The 17,678-nt window shown below is 29.5% G+C and overlaps 1 protein-coding gene across 1 annotated transcript in view; it reads right to left on the reverse strand.

Annotated features, from left to right (window-relative positions):
- LOC107454895 (locomotion-related protein Hikaru genki) overlaps positions 1-10,105 on the reverse strand; it is a 173,239-nt gene extending 163,134 nt beyond the window's left edge. The window contains exon 1 of the mRNA XM_016072238.3: positions 9,844-10,105. Within this exon, the coding sequence (XP_015927724.1) occupies positions 9,844-10,033 (190 nt within the window). The 5' untranslated portion in view covers positions 10,034-10,105. The remainder of the gene's footprint in view (positions 1-9,843) is intronic.
- Positions 10,106-17,678: the final 7,573 nt, after the last annotated feature.

The following is a 17,678-nucleotide window of genomic DNA, read 5'->3' on the forward strand; positions in this document are numbered from 1 at the left end:
TAAAATAAATGACTAGTAAACTTTGTCCATCAAAAATGATGTCTCCCTCCGTGGACAATTAATATAGTTCTGTAAATATGCAATAAAGGGCAGCATATGCGAAATCCCTATAAGACAGCTGCTGGGAGGGGTAACCATTCCATTTTCTAATGCTAAATATCAGTTGTTTTTGTTCTCTTTGGTGTCAGTTTTGGATTGTTGTGTTCAACTGGGGTTTGGCAAAGTTCTCACCGTATATTCCGTGGACATCATAAAGAAGACAAGAGAAAATTATTTTATTTTTGATAGATGAATTTTAGATTGCAAAAATAGTATATTTAGTACCTAGGTTAAAAATAGATGTTTCCTTTCATAGCAGCATGATTAATCGGAAGTAGCTCTATCTCTAATAATCAAATATTTTATTATTTACTTATTAATGTTAAACTCATATCAGTTGTACCCAATAATTAATGAATTAGTCTTCATTGACATTTTATATTTTATAACATAAAATGTCTCCTCCGTTGACTATTACATCTCCTCCGTGGACAAGGCAGAATTTAAAATATTTTAAATCTTGTAAAATTTTTATTTTCGTTCGTTTATTCTACACATTAAAATACTAAAATGGAAATGTTTTTAACTCCATCTTAATTTCAGCCTTGCTTATTACTGACTGTTGATTATTATTTTTTTTTACAATTTAATTAAACCACTTCTGTTTTCTGCGTAAATTAATAAGCCTAATTATAACCTGCATACATATTAATGTTTAATATCATGCAGACAATTTTCAAGCACCGTCTATGATATTAAACTAATTAATTATTTAAAATGAATGAAGTTATAACCAATGAAATTATAACTCATAGGTTTTGACTCCAATTTCCTGTGGTAGCTGATAACAGGAAGTTTAATAAATTTTACGTAACTAGCGATCAATTAGAAAACTTGAGTACTGAAAGCTATTTAAAACCTCCCGGTAACCGTCAACCTTAATTAAAAGTTTACCTCCGGGATTTTACGGTCGATAAAACTTCTTATAAATAAAAACATGTAACTTTTTTTTTGATTCACAAATCGTTGAGGGGAAGAAAACTAATCAAATTTGGGACAGTTAAGTTGCCGAGAGTATCATCCATTATTTTATTATTTTTACTAGCACTACGAAAGATTATTTCGTAAAAACTAAAAATAAAATTATTGAATACATCAAGAGAAGAAATATTTTAGATCATTTGCTCGAGATGAAAATTCTTAAAATAGTTTTGTGGTAAAAAAAGAACCTCAATTCTACCATTTAAGAGAATGGTTTCATTTCTAAACTTAACCACTATTATACTTATAAAAACAGGTAGAATTTTCATGACACTTTTCATAAAATATAAAATATGCATGTATTCTGCAAACCTTCGCTCCAGACTTAGAAAGAAATGCATAGAATGAATAGAATTTGTTTCTTGAATAAAGGAAAGCGAAGAATATGAAAACACTTTCTTATGTCCCATGGTTAAAAAAAAGCTTAAATTATTTCCACGTCTAGCTATTAAAAAAAATAGAGCTACTTATAATTTCTATGTAATGCTTACTTTTTTTCTATAAAAGTAAATTATTTATGATTATTGCAGAGCCTCACTCAAGTAATGTCAAGTTTTTTTTTGTTTTTTTTTTTATCTTTCAAAAATTATAAAAGTTTCTTAAAAATTAACGAGCATGTTAAGCTTATCATGCAATTTCTAAAATTGATGTTCCTGTTTTTTATGCAAATGAAAACTTTTTTCCTTAAATTTTAAACTGATTTGAGTTGTTTTAAATAAAGCTGTGTATTGTGTTTTATTTTAATTTTTTCTATTTCTAATTATAATTCTATACTATTACTAATCTTTTCTACTACATTATTTTTCTTTAAATTTTAAATAACATCCCCTCTTTTTTTAAATTGTTACTCAAAATAAAAGTGTCAAATTTGCACATAAAAAATTATCATCTTGGGCAAAAATTCGATTATGGTTTCAGCAATAATTGCACTCATTAAATCTTACCACAGCTTAAATTATATTTTGTCTTTTGTATTAGATTTTGTTTCCTTAATGAGCCACGATGGCTCAGGAGATGGAGTGCTCGCCTTCCAATGTGGTGAACCGGGTTCAAATCCCAGCAATGGCTGGTTGATACAAATGCGCATCCGACTTGACCCGACCACAGTGCTGACGTGAAATATCCTCAGTGAAAGTCGGATCATAGGTTAGAGTTCCTTTACAGTTAGGCTAACCGTAGGAGGTTCTCGTGGGAGGTGATCTCCCACGTAAGGTTGCGTTACATGGTTATCTCCATGTAACGCAATGCGGGTTATTTCCATCAAAAAGTCCTTCACGAAGACAAATTTCACCCAATACTTGATCCAGAAGTTCTTCCCTTGTTTTCTGGATTGGGTTCAGAATTACAAGGCTACGGTGTTTGACATTAGCTGTCGTAAACCCAAAAAATTAGGTCAGCTGTTTAGCGATGGTTATAAAATAAAAATAAATTCTTATCTGTATATACCTTTCATTTCAGATAAAAACCTATATTTTGAATGGTTTAAAGAAGAATTTATAGAAATTTATTCACCTTATTTCCGACCGCGTTTCATGTTCGCCAAGGTAAGGGTTAGTATGTTGTTTTCACTTCTCGTAGAAGATTCAGGTAGAAGAATTTCTGCTGGTGTAAACTAAATTGCGTAAATCCACATCTCAGCGATTAGGTAATTGCATATCAATATAGGATAATTTTCCAAAGTACTTTTTTTCATATCTTCATCCGGTATTTTAAAATATGAATAACACATCTTTTCCCAGAAACAAGACACAAAAATTGAATTCAGAACAACTGAGTATTCCGAGGATAAACATAATTTATTTTTTATCTCTAAAATTTAAAAATAAATAAATAAGTAATAAAAGAATAAAAGAATTTAAAATTATCCCAAAACCCTCTTAGCAGTTAACCAACAGAATAAAAAACCACTATTGAAACTCTCTTACCCGCTTTAAAGACGTAAAAAAATAATTTTTTTAAAAAGTGGTAAGAAGTTAGCGCTGAATCCTGAATCCTGATTCGCAAAGTCCCTAAATTCTGATGTGGATGTGCCAATCTAGTTTTAAAACAATTCGAAACGTGATCGAAAGTTTGCAAATGCCGAGTTTCAACACCAATGTTACTACCGACATTTTCAATATAATTTAAATATTTTTTTTGCATCGATATAAATTTTAAAAATGTTACCATTTTAATCATTTTGAAAATAAGCACACGAGAGAGAATTAGCGTATTAAAATTACCAAGTTCTTTAGAAAAATACCAAAATAAATACAGATTTCCTCTAATTTCAAAATAAGAGAAAGAAGCTGAAAAAAATGTAATAATGTTCAATAACTAATAAAATTTTTAAAATGTTTTTTATTTTATCATTCTGAACATAAAATAAAAATTCAAATATATATTACAGAAGTTATTTTATAAAAGTGGGAATGAATTTATTTTTATTTTGTCAGCATAACAACCTAGTGCACACTAGAACAAAAACAAGTCGTTTCCGCCTGACTCAATCAGCCGCTAGGTTTCTCGATTGATGCCCATCATCTGGGTTTTGGCCTTCCCATTTTTCAGCTACCAATAAACTTTCTAAAAGTCAGCTTCTAATCTGGATCACCATCATCTTTTCTATAGATGTGACCCACCCATTCTATTCTATAGAATTTAATAATTGAAATTGTATTTGGTTACTTATATCGTCCGTATAATTCATAATTGTAATGAATCCCCCAAACTTCGCTTTCTTTAATACGAATTTATAAAGTTCTACTTATTTTGAAAAACTATTGCTTCTGCGTATTTAGAAAGTCATTTTTCTTAGAGCTATGTAATTAAAATTATGTTCAACACAATAAATCTGGTATCTTTTCTTTTTGCTCAATTCTCCAACAAAAATGCTGAACTTAAAAAAATAAAAATAATGAGTTTTCGTATCAAATTTGTTTAATGTTTGCTTATTTTTTATTACTCATTTTGAAAAACTATTCTATGAATTATTTGCTAATTTTTGCGTATTCAGAAAGTCATTTTTCTTAGAGCTATGTAATTAAAATTATGTCCCACATAATAAATCCACCAGTATCTTTATAATAAATCCACCACCTTCATAATAAATCCACCAGTATCTTTACCTTTTGTGCGACTCTACAACGAAAATTCTAAATTTTAAAAAAAAGAAGAAGAAAAAGAGTTTTAGTGTCAAATTTGTTTAAACATTGAATTAACAATTGCACCGGTTTTCGGCTACAATAGTCCACCAAACCTCAACATTACATATTCTGAATCAGAGGATTGGTAACTGCGTCTGGAGGGAAAGAAAAATATAGGGAAAAAAACTACGAGTTTAAAAAGTTTGATCCTTAGTAAATTTTCATCCAATGACTGCATTTTTATGAAATAAATGCCAATCCTAATGGTTCAAATAAGGGGTAATTTTAAATATGCTGAATATTTACAATTGACCTATAATAAGCGATAAGGAAGGCGAATGCTCTATCCCCTGAACCATTGAAGTTCGAGAGCTTATTGCCAAATTTAGAAAAATTTTCGGAACGGTAGACACCCTGTTTTAAATGGAATTATCTTTGAATAAATAATTCTTTATAATTAACGTCGGTGTTGGTATTTACTGTGAACTTTTTTACTTTATACTCTCATCGGTACTTATAGATCAGCTTTCTATTGTGAGATTGCGGCAATTTGCCAGATCCTGTCACAAATTCGTCCAAGTCTAGACTCCTTTTAAAAAGATATATTATTATCTGCTTCAAAGACCGCACTTCAAGCAATTGATGCACTAGAACTTAAACCATCGATAATTGCTTAAATATCCTCAACTTGTTTGCATATAATACTAATACAGTAATTCACCAATGGATTCCGGCCCACTGTGGAATCCAGGGAAATGAGGCAGCCAAATTCCTAACAAGAAAAGGGGGTCTCTGTTCTCCAGAGATCTAATTCCAGACTTAATTTTAATAATGTCTTAAAAAAGAACATCTTCAGGAACTCTTTCGGCGAAGAATTCAAAAATCGCAATTCCAACAAACCATGGCTTAAACAGATTATCAATGTCCCTCAGCGGCTTAGGATGAAATCAGTCGCCATGTTTCGTCTGATATCTGGACACGATTGTCTGAATAAACATCAATGATAAAAGAAAACATTTAGTTTTTTTATTTACTACTTATTTCCTCCTTATTGAATTTTTTATAATATAAGAAAATGAAAATAGGACTATAAATGTGGTAACGGTTAGAAAGAATACGTAACTGTATTTATTCCTTGATTAATTTAAAAGGATTAATGATACATGTCAATCATATGAATATGTGTTATGTTTAGCAGCGGTAAAATTAAGAGTAAAAAGAATCAGATAAAAATTAAAATATTTAAAGCAAAAAAAAATTAATAATTGAAAACTAATTAGGTGTTAAAAAATATTCTTGTGTTTTTCAACATTTAACAATTAAAAAACATTCAGGTATTTATTTGGCTTAAAATATAACTATTATCCAAAGAATAACACCCAAATTCTTAAATTTAAATAAAAATAATAATAGAATATAATAAACACATCATTTAACGAGTAGTTAAACTCACTACCGCAGAGGGGCACTGTATACGTTATTGCACGAAACGTTACCATTTTAACTTTTAAAAAAATAATATTAGAAAACAATTAACATATTGTTAAACAGCAAACATATTTTTTAACAATAAACGTATTGTTAACTAAATAACGAGTAATTAAACTCACTACCACAGAGGGGCGCTGTATACGTTCAAACACGAATAGTTATGTTGCTTTTTTTCCGTCCATTTATCATTAAACTCTTTCATACTTCTTTGTAAAACGGGTTCAAACTCCAGCAATGACTGGCTATACATAAACTGCTCCCGGTTTGCACTGACAACGTTGCTAGCAAACATTTTGTGCAGTGTTAAGGAATAATGGATTAAAATATCTTTATCATCGAGCTAACCGTGGGAGGGTGTCTTAGTTTTCAATGTAAAACTAATCTCCGAGCAAAGCAAATGCGAATTAGATTCATTAAATAGAGCTCTTTGAATACGAGTTTGTCTTAATGCTGATCCTGGAGTTCTCTAGTTTTCTGGGTTAAGTTCAAATTTCCAAGGCTCCGGAGATGAACTCAAATAACATAAATCAAATGATCGGTATTTAGCACTGGTGATAAAATTAATTTTCTGTACCCAGAGAAATTCAGCTGTTTAACTCCTATAAAAAGATTAATAAACTACTCTCTCAATTATTAATTATTCCATTAATTATTAATTACTAATTCTCTAAAAAATAGATAAATTATTATCTTTGTTTCGAGTTTATATATATTTGCTGTGTAGATCAAGAGCATAATTAAGATAACTATCCTGTGAACATTAGAATTGTATGCATTTATATTGGACAAAATGATAAAAGATTTTAATTAAGTACTACAGGGTCATATTCTTTACATTTCTTTTATTTGTTAACTAGTATAACTAGTCAAAGACTAATGTAGCTATTCACTTTTGTGTTCCCTTCTTTTATATAAATTTTATTCCCTTTTAGCTAATTACAATTCATTAAAACAACCAGGATAATATTCGAATCAAAGCAATAGAAAGCATTATTCAAAGCGATTATGCAAAATAATGAATTGCATTCCAAACAAATGCCGGAAGTGATTATCTCGTAAGAAAAACAATATTTGAGACGTATATCTTAAATTTAATTAAGATGCCTTCGATACATTTTTTTAACTTAATGTACATTATGTGTAACAGTTTAAAAAAAAATCATAAAATATTTGTTTTTTTAAGCATTTTTATTTTCTATTTTTGTTTTAGATAATGCATCATATTCATTAAGAATTCTAAGATGTAAACATATAATTAATTAAAATTCAAGCATAGAATTTAACATAATAACAATTTATACTTCTATCACATGATATAATTTTCTCTTAATTTTACTTTCCTATTCAGAAAGTATAACGTGCAAAATATGCCAATTGGATACTTATATTAAGATGGTACGAGCTGGATGCAGAATTTGTGTCAACTCTTCAACGTCGTGATTTGAACCTGGAACACCTCATTGGGAGGCGATCGTCCAATTCCATGAGGTACCATGACACTCATATTCAATAATTATGAAAAATAATGGATTGTATTTCAAGAAACTGCTAGATGAAAGTTTTCTCCAAATTTAAAAAAAAAATCCAATTTGCTGCATTTGCTTTCAAATCCTCTCTGCACTTGCCTTCAAAATGCATGATTCATTTGTCTTCTAATTCATGAGGAATTTACCACCCGATCCACAATGACTTCTTTTCTAACTTTTTATTTAATAATCTTCGTTGAATAGCTGATCCAATTTTTGGGTTTACCACTACTATTGTTCAACTAAGTAGCCCTGTAATTTTGAACCCAATTCAGAAAACAAAGGAACTCCTGTATCAAGTATCGGGAGAAATTTGTCTTCGTGGAAGACTTTTTGATGGAACTAACCCGCATTTGCGTTACATGGAGAGGAAGACCTCGAGATCCTCCCACGGTTAGCCTGACGGCAAGGGGACTCTCACCTATGATCCGTCTACCACTGAGGATATTTCATGTCAGCACTGTGGTCGGTGCTTGCTGGATGCGAAAATCGTATCGACCAGCCACTGTTGGGATTCGAACCCGGTTCACCTAAATGGAAGACGAACTCTCTATCCCCTGAGCCATCGCGACTCTTTATTTTATTACCCTTTCCAGTTCAACATGTTATAAGCCGAACGACTTTTTCGAGCTACATGGTCCACCAATTGCCATTTTTAAACGTCGTCTTAGTCATGTCAATCGTTGTTCTCCTTAATTAACCTATGTACCAGAATAGCTATGTTTATGTTTGGAACGATGCAAAATTTTAATAAAATTTTTTAATAATGGTTATTGAAAACTATTCAATTAATAAATACAAACCTCAAAAGCAATATTCAAATATATCAAAGTGATTTGAACATTAAATTATATTCAGCAAAACTACTTACTAAGATTTAACATAAAAAACGTATTTAAAGTTAATAAAAGCATTCATAGATAAATTTCATACTTATCCTTCAAAACGTTATATTCCGCAAAAAAAAACCTTTTAAGATTTAACATAAAAACGTATTCATAGTTAATCAAGATAAACTTCAAACTTGTTATTCAAAGCATAATATTCCTCAAAAATGCTTATTTAGATTTAACATAAAAAAACGTATTTATAGTCAATAAACGAAACAAAACATGATATTAATAGTTTTTTGAACAACTATTGAGTTGTTTAGCAACTATAATAGTTGTTAACTTACTCGTAAAAAATATAAATTATTAATTCCCGCAATCGTTTTCTGTAGCTGGAGCACATTCAAAACTTTTTCAAGAGGACGTCATACAGCCATAGAACCTTTTCATCGCAAATTCTATTTCACATCTCCACACCTAATTTAAAATTTAAAGTATTAAAAAAGTGAATTCAGGCAAATCTAGAGTAAGCCATAAAGTTTCAATTGCCGAAAAAAACTTTAAAAATATCGAAATGCAAACAAATAATTTGGAATAAAACTTCCCCATTACAAAATCCTAAGTTATCTTCTCATAACTTATTTTCCTTTTGATATTTCGAACATTTCTTTTCGGTATTTGAGACCTGATAGCTTACTTTAGGTTTGTCTGAAATAACTTTTTATGTACTATAAGTTTTAAATGAGTTATGGAGGCGAAAAAGAATTTGCGGTGAAAAGATTTTCCTACGGTATAGCGTCTGAAAATACACGCAAATTTGGTTAAAAGTAATTTCCTTTCTAGGGCAAAATTTCAAATTGAAAAGCTTATTAAAAAAGAAAACACTTTGTAGGGCTGCGATGATCATCCTCATTTTTTGATCAATTTATAAACATAAATTTAAATTCACTCAGAATTTTGATCAGTTAATGCATTCCTAAACATTCTTATAATTTGTAAACTTTGATTTAGTTTCATCGGATCAGATAAATTTTTCAAAGTACAGCAATAAAATTATTTTTTTTCTTCAAAAAATGTAAAGATTCAAAAAATTGAATTTAAACACGATTGACGGTTTTGATGAAATACATTTTTTAAAAGTAGTTGCTGTTTATTAACACAAATTTAATTCTATTCAGCTATGTCGCAACTTTAATACAAATAAAAAATCTAAAATATCTGGATGACTATTACAAGATCAATTATATAAATATGTTTAGCTACATGTATATAAATTATCTTATGCACAATTACTGTTACTCTAAATATCGCATTACTTTATCAATTAACATATTTTGCGGTTTAATTCAATTTCAAGTTGATAAATTTGTACACAAATGCATATGTTCTAATATGTTTTTATGTAAATTTTATTTGAAAATGTGTTTTTTTATAATGTTTTTGTATAATATGTTTTTTTATGTTTATATAAAAATATACGTTGAAAAAACATATGTTTTCCTTGTAATAATACCACTTTCAATTTTTCTTTTCCAAGTTAACATTATAAACTAAGATTATCGAAAGTTTCAAATTATATCAAATAAATGCAAACTATTTTTATACAGGGATTTTAAATTCAAATATTTATAATATTTTGGATTAAAAATGTTACATTCCGCTGTAAGATTTGTAGGTCTAAAACGTTTTAGATATCTGAATTTCAAACTGGATTGTTTAAGTAAACATTTTATTCGGTAAACATTTCAACTAATAGTACAATAGAAAAAGTTGAATTGTTTTTCCGCTTACCAGGTTTGGGAAGTCCAGGTGAAGGTAATTTATTAGATATTTTCACACTAGGAGTTCTTGTTGTGGTAGTAGTTGTTGTTCTAACCGTCGTTTTCTTTCTCTTCGTATCCTTCCCTCTTTGACAGAACGCAACATCCACAACCAAAAAGACAACAACAAAAACACAAACAACCGGACTTGAAACCCTCATCACTACGGGACACGCTAACACCACCTAGAGTTCACAAAGACACGTGTGAGCCTGTCTGCCGGATGGATGCCGGACTACCCCAGCTTTTCACGCACGCGCATTAGATGACAAAATAAAGAAGGGGGAGTGTGATATTGCAAAAGTAACTCATCTTGCTCTTGCTGTTCTTTTTCTCCTCTTTTCTTCGAAAGCCTATTTTCGGAAAGTCATTACACGGCTCTGATATTTTGATTGATGGATACATTTGATTGTTTCAACAAAAAAAAGTTCTATCTTATAAAAGCCGATAACTCCTTAAGTGTAAGGGGTGGGGAAATGATTTTAAAGTCAGTTTTGTTCTTCAACTTTATTCGGAGAAAGCAATCATTTATACCAATCGTTAGAAAGCTGTATTTAAATTTTTAACGAAAATGGTTGAATGCTTTTAAGGTAACACTAAATTTTTTTAATGTATCTAATGTAAGCGCATTGCTTAATGATCTTTTACGATTTAATGGATGTTAATGGTGGAGATATTAAGAAATTATGGTTTTCGTGGTAAATATACAGATTATAATAATGGTTTTCAGTAGCTATAAATTATGACCTTTAAATTTTTTGTTCATTAAATAGGTCGGAAATTTAGATGAATGGCTAATGATATTGGTTTGTTATATCTTTTATGAAGTTATGTGAAGTTATGTTATCTTTTATGTTATATCTTTTATGACTCGATATATAAAATTAAGACTGCCATTCTACAATTTTTTTTCAGTTTGCTGTATGTTTACAACATTAATTAAGCTTTAAAAGAGAGTATGTTTAATAAATGAAATATTGTTATAGTTACTGTGAATGACTACTTTGGAAGCATTTAATACGTTCAAAATTATGTAATTAAGTGCATTTAAAGCGAGGAATTTTCAAAAATACATATTTTTGCATGAGAAATTAATAAAACACAGGGTCTGCTAGATACTTATTTTTGTAATGAAATCACAGAAGATAAATATTTATAATAACATCTTTATGAATTAAAGAAAATCTTTGAGAGTCATTTTATTTTGAGTATCAAATCAGATTGAGAAAATGTAAGTAATGTGTTTCCTATTTGCATATTTTATTAAGCATAAATTTTCGTAATGCATATTTACATTGCTTCATATTTCTCTAAAATTATAATGCTTTTGAAATTCTTGCTATAAAGAAACCGAAAACAAAGCATGCACTATTAAGGTTGCAAATTAATATTTAAGGGGAAAATTATAGCAAAATCTAAGAAAAAATCAATAAAGAAAGGCTGTTGTTAGCTGCATGAAACAGTAATGATTTTAAAAGAGACTATTAGAAAACCTTTCATGTTTCAATCAAGCTGATTTTAGGTGTTTTCAATCAATATCGTATTTTAAAAATACCTCTCATGGTGTTAAAAAAATATGTTTTTTTAGTATTCTGAAAAATTGCGAAATTAAATGTTTCTATATATTTATAATAACAAGTCTCGGATTGAGAAAGCAAAAACCCAAATGCCAATTCGAAATAAAACTTAAACATTCAACTATTCTCATTTTTTTAAAATAGTTAATAAACGAATTTTAAATCGTTCATTAAAAATATGACACTTAATTGAATCGAGAAAAATAAGAATTCGATGTAGAACGCTCATGAATTAAATAATCCTATTCTATAGTTTACATATCTTATATATGCTCTAATAATCGAAATATATATAATTTATCAAATTATAATTTATATTTTAACAACATCTGGGATAATAGTGGCAATTTTAATTAACTTACACACTCAGAAATAACACTCTCACTTTTGACGATTCAGCAATCGTTAAATTGCATTTCGTCAATTTTGAGAGTCATTTCGTCACGATTTGTGACAAAACGTGAATTCTCAAATATATGACGAAAATATTTCCTCAAATTCGGAACGTCATTACAGTGCATTGTGGGAGTTTTTTTAACTAGAATGAGAAACCTAGGATGAAGACTAGATGACCAAACTACAGTGACGAAACAAGTCGAGCGTCTTGCACGTTGGTTAAGACGTTGGCCTCGTACCAGGAAGATCCCAGGTTCGACTCCGTTTCGGGCAAGTATGTAATTTACCTCTCTGTTCCATCTGTCCTTTTTGCGTCGTTTGGACGACATTGAATCACCTTATAATGCACACAATAAAGTTATTATTAAAAAGTTGACACATAAAGCAATACGAGTTTTCTTTTCTATTTTTTTTTTTCTGACGAAGGATGAAATATTTCTTTATCTTTGACGAAATTCGTTTCCAAGAGGAAGTGGCGATAGTTTTTTCGTCATTTTGACAAAATGTTTGCTAGGAACCAGGTAATGGTTTCGCAAATAAACGAAAGAAATTTCGTGAAATCCATTTTTTATAGTGAAGTATTATTAAAATTTTATATAATTTTAATAAAGCCCTGGATAATTTTGTGACACCTATAAGTTTAACTGAGCAATCAGGCTGCTTCCAGACAAGTCAAACCCAATTTGACATCTCCAAAATAATTGTTCAAACGTTCAAGCGCCTTTATTTTCACTTTTACCTTTTTTCAAAATATTCAATATCTTATTGGGTGAATAAAAAAATATTTAACCTCATTTTTAAAACTCGTTTACAAAAATAATTTTAACTAAGCAATACTTGCAAGTATTTATTTATTTATAGCCGGGATGGCCTGGTCGGTAGGGTGCTGGGCCCATGTCCGAGAGTTCGTGTGTTCGAATCCCGCCAGCCGAAGACTCCCCGTGAAGTAAATGGTGACTGATGCACGTTAAATCTGTCGAGTCGCAAAGTCCTCCATATTCCCATAACAAATCAATACCTCTGAGAGTACTGGATTAGAGATCGATTGTTTTCTGATTCAGGTCAAAATTACGATCTGTGGATGAATGAATGGATGTGTGAATGAGTCCGTTGTATAAAACGAGCTGTGACGTGTGTGTGGCTGAAGACGAATACTTGACCATGGAATGGCACCACTGAAAAACAAGAAACGTACACTCTGCCTTAAATTGCCTGTGTGGCCGTGGCATTCGAAAAATTCCGATTGAAAATTTGAATTTAGCGACACACAAATATCCAAAAATTGTTCAAAAACCCCATGCAACGGGGGGGGGGAATTATTTCCCCAGTGTTATCTTCCCTACGTTCTACAGCATTCCAAATAAAATTAGGTTTCTGAAAATATTATAAATTATATTCGTTATTTTTTATCTTAGCAAATTTATTTTTTAACTTCTGTAAGATCAGGATGAATTCTCATTAAATTCTTTATTAACTATTACATCAACTATTATAAATATTTGTGCGATGTTATGTTGGTGGTATTATATAATTTATTCAAAATGAAACTTATTAGATCTTCGTATCAAAAGTAAAGTATTTTTCGCACATGCAATATTTCAGAAATTTTGATTAGATTGCTTCACTGATACACGTTTTTGATACCATGAAAATGATTTGTCGAAGAATTTTTCAATTATGCAATTCTATTTGTTAGGTTTATTTAATTATTTCATATAATTAACATAAAAACAAATTGAATTAACTTAAAAGAAAAGCAAAATTAAAAAAGTAAATATTGCTATTGCTTGTTTAAAGCATAATGCGTGTAGAGGGTCTCATATTTTAAAATATGAATTCAATTACAAAACTTAAAAAAACATTCAAATTTTCCACGACTCAATTATTTTTGGATTAAAAATAAACAATTTATGCGAAAAAGGATTTAAGAAGCAAAATGGCTTTTATACTGATAAGGATTATAAGAAATATCGTCATTATTATTAGGACTTATTGGCTTTCCAGTGCTCAAAGCGGTTATTAAAAAAATTAATTTAAAATTCAAAATATATCTAATGTAAATATTTTGAATAAAATTTAAAGTCAATCACCACATTTGCCTAGAATTAATGATATTATAAAAATGCTTGTAATAGTTCTTTTAAGCAATAAAAAACATGTCTTTGCTAAACAAATAATTAATTAAGTTATGGTGCTTCTTGAACAGGAAAAATTCGACATAAGACTGGTAAAGGACTTTTTTTCATAATAAGCCAATTAATCTAATGCTGGCACTTGCAGACTAAAAAATTTAGACACTAGAGTGGTAAATAACTTTTTTTCATAATAAATCAATTAGTCTGATGCTGGCACTTGCACACTAAAACAATTAGACACTAGAGTGGTACATAACTTTTTTTCATAATGAATCAATTAATCTAATGCTGGCACTTGCAGACTAAAACAATTAGACACTAGACGGGTAAATAACTTTTTTTCATAATAAATCGATTACTGTAATGCTGGCACTTGCAGACTAAGAAAAATTAGACACTAGAGTGGTAAATTACTTTTTTTTTCATAATAAAGCAATTTGTTCAGCGTCGGCATTTGCTGGCTAAGAAAAATTGTCACTAGTGTGGTAAATTACCTTTTTTCTTCACAAACCAATTATTTCAGTGCTGTCACTTGTTAGGAAAAGTTCAACACTAGAGTGGTACATTCTTTTTTTCTCTATAATAAACCAATTAATTTAGTGCTAGGGGCTTACTGACTAGGAAAAATTTGACGCAAGTATGACAAATGACTTTTTTTTCCTTATTAAACCAATTAGTACAATGCTGGCCTTGCTGAATAAGAAAAATTCGAAAATCGAGTGGTAAATTACTTTTTTAGAAAACCAATTAGTCCAATGCTTGCACTCGCTGACTAAGAAAAATTCCACACAAGAGTGGTAAAATAATTTCTTACGTAATGAACTAATTTGTTCTGTTTTGGCATTTTCTAACTAAGAAAAAATCAATACTGGAGTGGTAAATTTGTTTTCTAAAAAAAAACCAATTAGTTCAGTGCTGGCACTTGCTAACTAAGAGAGATTCAACACCAGAGTGGTAAATTACTTTTTTTCCTCAATAAACCAATTAGTTCAGTTGCTGGCGCTTACTGACTAAGAAAAATCCCTACTAGAGTGGTAAATTACTTACAGGGTTAAATAATTCTTTTTTAAAATAATAAACAATCAATTTAGTGTTACCGTTTGCTGGCTATGAACAATAAATAGTACCCAGAAAAATCGGAACATTAACATGTACATAACTTAGAAAAATCGAACATTAACGTATCAGAAGACATTAAAAAAAAGAAAAGGGGAAAAAGGTTTAGACTAGTGTTAGTGTTTGCTGACTTAGAAGAACAAATTATGTGTTTCACAACTAAATTAGATTTGAGGAAATTAACAACGATTTTAATACTTGTATTTTCTGGTTAACAAATAAAGAAATAGATTAGCATAGTTATTTATTTTAAGTACTCAAATTTAAAACAAAACAGCTCAGTTTTTAATTGCATTATTTCCGGAGAATATTTTAACTTATTTTTAGCTATTTACTTTCCCTTAACTATTTTTTAAAAACTATTAATCTTTCAATAATGGATAAAACTATTATCTTCCTTTGCTATAATGACTTTTTTAATAAAAAGAAGTATAATAGACGAGTTAGAAATGATAATGCAATAAAGCAAGATATATCAGAAGAAGAAAAAAGTATTTGCTTGATAAAATTTTGAAACAATATACTCCACTCACGTTGCAAAATCATTTGCTAAAGTCATTAAACTTATCACTTGCTCTTAAAAACTGTTTCAAGTTCAATTCACGTAAATCTTGAAACATTTTATCAGATGGATTTAAATGAAATAGAAAATATTATCTGGGGACATTTCATGTTGTTCAGCATTAGGTGAAAATTTTTAACAATATCAAGTAAACATAGAAACATTTTTACTGAACAATCAAAATTATTAAAATGAAAAAGTTTCAACAAAAACTATTTTTTATAAAATACAGTATTATTTTAACCGTATTTTGAATGTTTTGCAAAATAATGTTAGTTTATTTGCAACTTTCGTATTACCAAATCACGAGCAGCCTTTTGGGACTTATAAATGAGGATCAATATTTATGTATCATTTATAGTTGGCCATTGTAGATTTCATGATTATATTATTATGATTTATGCTAAAAAATGCCACTTATTTATGAGAGATTGAAAACTTACATCTAAGCAAGGAATAAACAAAAACGCTATCCCAAATCTAACGAATCAATACTGAAGAAGGCGAGATTCTTAGCATCAAAACCTGTTTGATAGCCCGTGAAACAATGGGTTTGAATGATGATTTATTAGAATCAACTTCAAGTGTGATAATTAATGTAAAGAAAAGCAATTTACATAAATAAGACAAAAATGAATAGCATTTGAAAAAAAAAATTAAGTCAATGAGATTTAGTTAAATACTTAAAATGCACTTAAATTACATTCGCAAAAGCAAAATATTCTAAAATTTTTAAGGGGAATAAAACTTTGTGATAATAGAGCATTATCACAATTCTGTTACTTCCAGTCAATACTGCCTCGATAGATTTCCCATTGAAGATAGGGTACACTTTGTGCTATGTATGAATGAAGCTAACCAGCACGTATAAAGTACAAATAATAAGTCGCAGCTTTTAGTTATCATTTGTGCTTTGTTCACGTTGATTAGCTTATAATTTGTAATGTGTATATTTTTCGACCTCATTTTTTATGACAAATCTAAAAGTATATTGTAAGGAAGGGTATTATGAAACACCCTGTATCTCACAAAAGATTATTTTTTTTATTCCTTAAAATATTACAATAAATCAGACAATCATATTTGACAACTTGAGGAAAAAGCAAAATGATTTTAAAAACTTAACAAAAAGAAAAAGAAAATTAATAATATAAAAACAGCCTGATTGAACCTGGAGGCATTTTTAGTAATTGCCTTTAACTCTTCTTTGGCTCTAGCAATCTAAAGGCTTTTGATGTTTTGCGCCCCACTTTTTTCATAATATTTTAAAGCAGCATTAAACAGCTGATCCGATTCTGAACTTACAACTATCGATATTCAACTTCGTGGCCTTGTAGTTTTAAGCCCAACGCAATATATAAGGAAACTCCTGAATGAAGAATATAATCACACTAGTTTTGGGGTAGGGTATTTTTGATGGTGCTAAACCGCATTTACGTCACATGAGAGGAAAACTACAAAATCCTTCCTTGGTTAGCCCGATGACGATGGGCTTCTAAATAATCCATCTACCATTGATGATATTTTTATGTCAACACTGCGGCAGTTGAGATCCGGGAGTAGAATTTGTGTTGATCAACCATTACTGTAATTCGAACATGAGTCACCGAGTGTTCTATCCCCTTAGCCACTATCAAAAACTATTTCTTCGGGATATAGCATGCTAACAACAGGATTGAGAGAGTTTTTAAATAGCCAGTTTGGTTTAAATGCTATGTTTTCGAACGTATGCATACACCAAATTTTTTGTGGATTGATTCAGAATTGCGGGATCGTTTAAGTTACATATATATATAAACATTTTCCTTTATTTGTATAGACATCCTTGTTTGTAGGTATTATAAAAAAATGAAAATAAAATTATAATAAAATTAATTCAAAAAATGAAATTAAAATAAAATTAAAGTATTCAAAATAAAAATTAAGTTATGCACTGTAAAATCAAAATTAATAAGAAAAAATGGTATTCATTCCTTTAGGAGAAACGTAAAAAATCGCCATTGTATTTTTGACTCCAATA

Source organism: Parasteatoda tepidariorum, chromosome 8 (assembly GCF_043381705.1).
Source record: "Parasteatoda tepidariorum isolate YZ-2023 chromosome 8, CAS_Ptep_4.0, whole genome shotgun sequence".
In the NCBI taxonomy this organism is placed as follows: domain Eukaryota; kingdom Metazoa; phylum Arthropoda; class Arachnida; order Araneae; family Theridiidae; genus Parasteatoda; species Parasteatoda tepidariorum.